The sequence below is a fragment of the Echiichthys vipera genome (assembly GCF_963691815.1).
Source record: "Echiichthys vipera genome assembly, chromosome: X".
NCBI classification, from domain to species: domain Eukaryota; kingdom Metazoa; phylum Chordata; class Actinopteri; order Perciformes; family Trachinidae; genus Echiichthys; species Echiichthys vipera.
The window spans coordinates 30472850-30479187 of record NC_139825.1 but is presented as its reverse complement, the minus strand read 5'-3'; the positions used below and the strand labels follow the sequence as shown (position 1 = coordinate 30479187).

Genomic DNA, 6338 nt, shown 5'->3' with positions numbered 1-6338 from the left:
TCATTTCTGAATATTTATTAACATATAGGGTTCGGCTCTTGTTTTTTTTAGTGCTTTAAATGGAAGTGTGTCTGTTTGACTTGTATTTAGATGTGTCCAAAATGTCATCTCTCTCTCTGACCTAATTGTATTGATACTCTTGATTTATATGTATTTTAATTTTCTCTGAGTGTGTGTGTGTGTGCGTGCGTGTGTTTGTGTGTGTGTTTGTGTGTGTGTGTGTGTGTGAGAGAGAGAGAGAGAAAGAGAGAGAGTGAGTGAGAGAGAGATTTATGTATTCATGTATGAAATATAGCCTATTAATACTCTATAAATGATTTCTATTGTTGTGTTTATATTTATAGTGTTTGTAAAACACCTATCATACATCACATATATCATATATCAGAATATTCTATTACTGTTAATCCCACTGTGAATATTAAAATACGCTGAACCGTGTCCTGTCCTTACACTGAGTGGAGCGGGCGACCGGGCCAAGATGGCGGCTCCACCGCTCGTCAGCGCCAATAGGCCCAACGTTCGATGAGGCGTCTACTCTTTATGTCTATGCTTTCCATAGCCTTGCTCACACCCCGGAAGTACAGGAGCAACCAACCGTAGTGCGCCTGCGCATTCTGACGTATGTGTGTGTTTTTGTGGCGTGTGTGCGCGTCTGAGTGTAGCACAATGGCTCCTACCGCAGTCAGTGTGGAGTGGCAGACACATGAAATAATCAAATGTCTGCTGGAGGACGAGGATTATGAAAATGAATGTCGTCTTTTGGACTCGTCTGAACTCGAGGTTGACAGCCCAGCAGCGAGTAAGGGTTAGTTAGTTTCTTCTGTCCGTGAATGATACATATGTGTGCAGAAGTTAGTGTACGAGAGGGAGCGTCCACTCTTAACGTTAGCTACAAGTGAATTTTATTTTCAGGTAATAACAAAAGGTGGGAATATTTCGTAGGTTTTAGGCTGCTTTTTTATCTTCGTCCTGGTATCGCAGATATTATGCTCAAGATTTTGTAGCGTGACGCCACTTTCTGTTTCATCTCAGGTAACGTTAGCTCGTTGTCGAGCTGACTTATGGATATGTATTGCAATTATATGTAATTTAATTATGTCTTGTCAAAAAGAAAATTTAAGATATCCACAATGACATTCTTACTTGTACAAATTGCTTCATTTTTGCCATTCATGTGTATTGGGTTTTTAATTATAGATATCATTCTGGATATCTGCAATGTGGTTCTTACCAGGAAAAACTCCCATTTTAGATATCTACAACCCAGTTGTTACTTGTAATCATTTTAATTTCAGGTATCCCAAATGAAAAACCATTCAAGATATCCACAATGTCATTCTAACTATCCAAAATACCTTCTGACAAGTAAAAATGTTATTACGGATATGTACAACTGCAGTTTTCCTCGTAAGAATTACATTACAGAATGTGAATTTGTAATTGGAAACAATTCTAGATACACAATCGCTTAAAATGTATTTGTATAAAATGTAGTTGTGGGTATCTAGAATTGAAGGCCAAATACACATGAATGGCAAAAGTGAAGTAATTTGTACTAGTAAAAATTAACGACAGTGGAATATAGGAAGAATGGCATTGTGGATATCTTAAATTATTATTCTTGTAAGAATTAAGTTTTGAATAGGAGCAATGGTATTATAAATGTCTAAAATGTAATTACAGTTAGGAGTGTGATTTGGTTAAACTATAAAGCTGCTTGTCATAGGTTCTGTCACTGATTGTTTTTGGACATAAATGCTTTTTTCCCCTTTTTTGCAGATGACACTTTCGACCCAGTTCTGATAGCTGATAAACTGAGGAGTGTGGCTGATGCCCTGAATGACGAGGTCAAATTTAAAGCAGCACTGGCTGAGCTGAAGTCAGCAGCAGCGCAAGAGGTACACACACTGAAAGTGCTTATATTTACTTTTCACTTTTCTTATTGATATACTTTTAATGATTCATTTGATATATTTTTTTCTATTTATCTGTACTTATTTTATGTCCTTTGGCCAAGTGTGTCACCTGAATTTTCCCTCTAGGGATCAATAAAGGCTTATCGTATTGTATATTAATCAATCAATAACATTCACAGGATCATAGGTTATATATTATTTTACACTTATGGATAGAGGAAGCTGGCTCTCTTAATGTGCAAATGCACTTTAAAATTCGTAGAAATGCCATTAGTTACCATGGGAATACTAGACACATGTTAATGATTAGTTCAACAACATATTTTCTCATTTACCTCAGATCATTTTGGTGTAGTTTGTCTTGGTTTTAAGGTATCTTATATAAGGTATATAATATCTTCTGAGTAAACTTTGTACAATGAAAAATATCGACTCATTACACTGATCTGTGACTGACTTGACTGGATCACCAGTAGCTCAAAACTTTAAAATCTGTAATATGTCAGATACATTGAGTTTTGTATAGTAAACATTGTAAATCAGCACACATTTTATTAACTCACACATTAACTGCTTAAATAATACTGCAGCCTAGAAAAAAATAATTTCCATTAGCATATTAGACCATATACCGAAATAAGGATGTAATTTCGAACTGAATTATTATTTGTAGTATTAGTAGTAGTAGTATATGATTTATTTTATTTAAAAAAAAAATACTACTAAAAAATATTTTTTTTTGTTAAAGCTCAAAAAATGCATGATGTTTCCAAATTCAGTGAGTCATCATGTTAAATAATCGTGACCTCAATATTTATCAAAATAATCGTGGTTGTGATTTTTTGCCATAATCGTACCGCCTTATGTGCTATGATGTCTTTGTATAGAACTTCCTGCTTTATAATATCTGGACCCCTGTGTCATCTCTCTCCAGGCCTTAGACACAGCGTTTAGCCATGGCGTGGAGGCCTTGTGGCAGACTTGCGTCTCTCAGGGTGCTGAAGTGGCTTCAGAGATGCAGCTGATCAGGGCCTCTGTGGCCTTCGGACTTTATGTCAAGAAATCATGCCCAGAGCTGAAACATAAAGTCCAGAGTGCCATGACTTCATTCCTTAACAATCGCGTGGGCTCATGGGTGACTCAGCAAGGTGGATGGGTAAGAATACTTTTTTCTTTTCTTCATTTTGATTGCAATCACAAAACTACAATATAAAAGTAAAGGAGACTTGAGAAGTTTTTGATGAGATTAGAAGTTAATTGTTGCAAGGGTCAAAGTTTGAACCAGCCCTTTGCACCAGATCAGTGTTCATATTTTATGACATCTATTTGTAAACATCAATCCCAGTGGTGCAAATATTGCAGATACTTCACAAACTAAATAATGTTATTCCAGGAAGTTACTTTCACATTGTGCCACAACTGACTTTTACATGCAATATAACAATGTAATGTCTTATAAAAAAAGCATGCATCATATGTTATATATTCCAATATTATAAGTGGAGAAGAAGAAGATTTAGACTCAGATAATTATTTCTTAAGAAAAAAAACAGCCCTTTTTTTTTTTAAATTTAGGTCATTGTTTTAAGTGTTTTTTGGTCATGTAAGTTGAGTTTATTTTTCCTTTTCACCACCATCCCTCATTTAACAAGAAATTATTTAGTCAGCCTCTCTCCTCTTCCATTTTTACAAACCTAACTGTAGATCGAATGACTGAAGCAATACAGCGTTGTGACCTTTTGCTCTCGTGCTTACCCAGAAGTACCGCTTTCATGGTACCAGTTTAATTCTTGGGAAATGAAAGTGTACTGAGCTTGTTAAACCGGATGCAGGAGGCAGATTTGAAAATACTTCTTTATCTATAAGGGGAATGGCAGGCAAGCTTATTATAGTTTTAATACTGTAAGTTAACTCTATAAATAAAACGGTTCACAGTTACACTTCCGAGTCTTATCTTCTTGGTGGCTGACTGTGATTTGTAGTTCATTACTGTTACCTGGCCAGTTCAGCAGTCATAAAAAAACATCCCATGTCATAATATTTATGGATTATATTTGTATATCTGACAGATTTTGATCATTGAATGGATTGGTTTGCATGTGATGGTTCAAACAATGAAAGTATATTTAGAAGTTATGACATTGAGAATCAACTACTTACTCTTTCCTTTTGCACACGAGCCAAAACGCATTCAATTTGCTTGAAATAATGAGAAGTCCAAATCTGTTGTGAACAACAACCTAATTATTAAAGAGATTTGAGCTTATTGTTTTGAAAAAAAAAAAAAGTTCATTCAAGAATCAAGCCAAAGTGAATAGAAAAACTGTAGGTTTCATTTTCAGTTTTGTACTATGTGTTTTTGACAGTCTGTAATTCTGTGTTTGTTTCGGTTTGTTTCAGAACAATGTGACTGGCGTTTGAGACTGAAACTTGCCAAACCAGCTTCTCTGTGATGCAGTGCACAATATTTCACGAGATGACGTTGTGGAGCCACAGCATCAGCCTGTAATACCTCTGTTTAGGATTACTGTCATCCAGGGAGACGTCAGATCACACACTTAATCTCTTCATTAGAATTTCAGTACTTGCTGAGTTTCTGTTCAACACAATCAGGCACTAAACCCATGTTCTAGTAATGCAAATGCATGTCACAGGTTAATGTAATCATGAGTCTTAACACAGTTTATGAGAATTGATTCAAATGGATAGCAGCTGCTGTTGAGAAAAATCGTTTCACTTCCTGTATTCTTGCATTGGTCGATACAAAATGTGAATTAATTTTCATAATTACAAAACAGCGATTTAAAATGAGTCACTTGCATTCCCATGCTTTTTAATCAGAAAACACCTAATATCACAACATGGTTCTACTTGATTTATTCTTCCCTAAGTCATTGCTTGCACTGCTCTAAACATAATGCTTGATTGTCTTCAGAGGAGTTTTCTGAGTGATCAGTGGTGTTGACTCCAGTTCTGTGTATTTATTTTAATGCATGTGGGGTCACCTATGTGGCTTCTGCATTCCTCACTAAATTGAATTAATTTAACATTATTTTAAATGATTTAATTTTGCTGATGTTGCCATTTGCTTGCCTATTATGAAAATCAGTTTGGTTTGTGTCTGAACTGTGTTTACTCTTATCAGGATATTTTGGAGGCTCAAACAAGCTGTGATTTCAAGTACCCGAATGTCTTTTCTGGCTTACTTTTCCAAGAAGTAGATACGGGTATCTTTATGTGTCTTAAGCTATTAAACCCTGATTTTCTTTTAAAAAATGTCTGCTGAACGTCTGAATCACTTACAGTTTCATTAAACAAATACTTCAACATTTAAGACATTGAGTGAAACATTTAAAAAGGAATATTCAAACCCAAATGTACACATGTACTGTGGTCATTTTATATGTGTTTGTTTAGCTAGTTGGGACATATTTGGTATATTTGTAAACTTTGATATCTTCGCTATAAGTTAAAGATGTGTTGGATGTGCATGTGCAGGGTGAAAGCGACACAAAGACCTCAGATTCATTTAAATTAAATGTTCTTTCCCTTTTTTTGTAATTTTTTAAAATGATTTCAATAAAAAAAATTTACTTATGAAAATGATTAGTCTATTATTGAATTATGGATGTGACATGTTTTAAATGCATTTTACATATTGCTGCAAAATACAGAGGTGAGCCTATTTTCAGAGTGAGATTTAATAGTTGATTTGTTGGTGGAGGTTGTGAGGGTGGCCGTGCAGAAATCTGGTCAGTGTTTTGACAGCTTAAGAAATTAAAACACTCGAAACAAAAACATGATGACATAAAAATACACAGTTTAAGATGAGAGCAAGACTCGATGTGTCTGTAAAGAAAGTCCTGACCACTGACAATCATGTGGTACACATCCATGAAATCTAAATTCTGTAATACTGTAGCTCAGGAAAAACAAACAATGGTAGAAACGTATTTCGGTGACAGGTTAAATGACAGGGACTAAGTATTTTCTACTGACGAAGCATGTCTTCATCAATTTATTACACAATTAGTCCTTCTATACTACACTATTTTGTATATGATTCTCAATGTTTTTCCAAACTCGTAAGTAAAACCTTTTTCTTTTTTGCCTTACGTTTTAAACTCCTCAGCCATGTGATGCTTCATATGTACAGTAGTTTCACTACTAGGTAGTTACCAGTAGAGTGCAGCACTGACCACTTTCAATCACTAGATGCCAGTGTGAGAGAGTTTTAAAACCAACCTCAGCAGTCTGTGTATGGAGATGGCAGTTGTAAGGGACAAAAAGAGGATCAAATTTGACATGCCGTTGGCAAGTTTCTCTTCCCTTTTGCAGAATGTATGCTCAGATTAAGGGGCGTATTTTATATTATCCTTTTTGTTTTGTTTTTCTGTTTTGTCGTGATCACAGAGCCAG

The 6338-nt window shown here is 35.2% G+C and overlaps 1 protein-coding gene across 2 annotated transcripts; it reads left to right on the top strand.

Moving 5' to 3' along the window:
* The first annotated feature begins 661 nt into the window (after window positions 1–661).
* On the top strand, window positions 662–5429 carry LOC310965047 (bcl-2-like protein 15). Of its 2 annotated transcripts, none has more exons than XM_083938432.1 (4): window positions 662–802; window positions 1783–1901; window positions 2854–3075; window positions 4320–5429. In XM_083938432.1, exons 1-4 carry the CDS (start codon window positions 670–672, stop codon window positions 4338–4340), a joined length of 495 nt encoding a protein of 164 aa, XP_083794558.1. In that variant the 5' UTR covers window positions 662–669; the 3' UTR covers window positions 4341–5429. The 2 variants fall into 2 exon arrangements, with proteins under 2 accessions (XP_083794558.1, XP_083794557.1); XM_083938431.1 differs by having other exon boundaries at window positions 662–808.
* The last annotated feature ends 909 nt before the right edge of the window (window positions 5430–6338 follow it).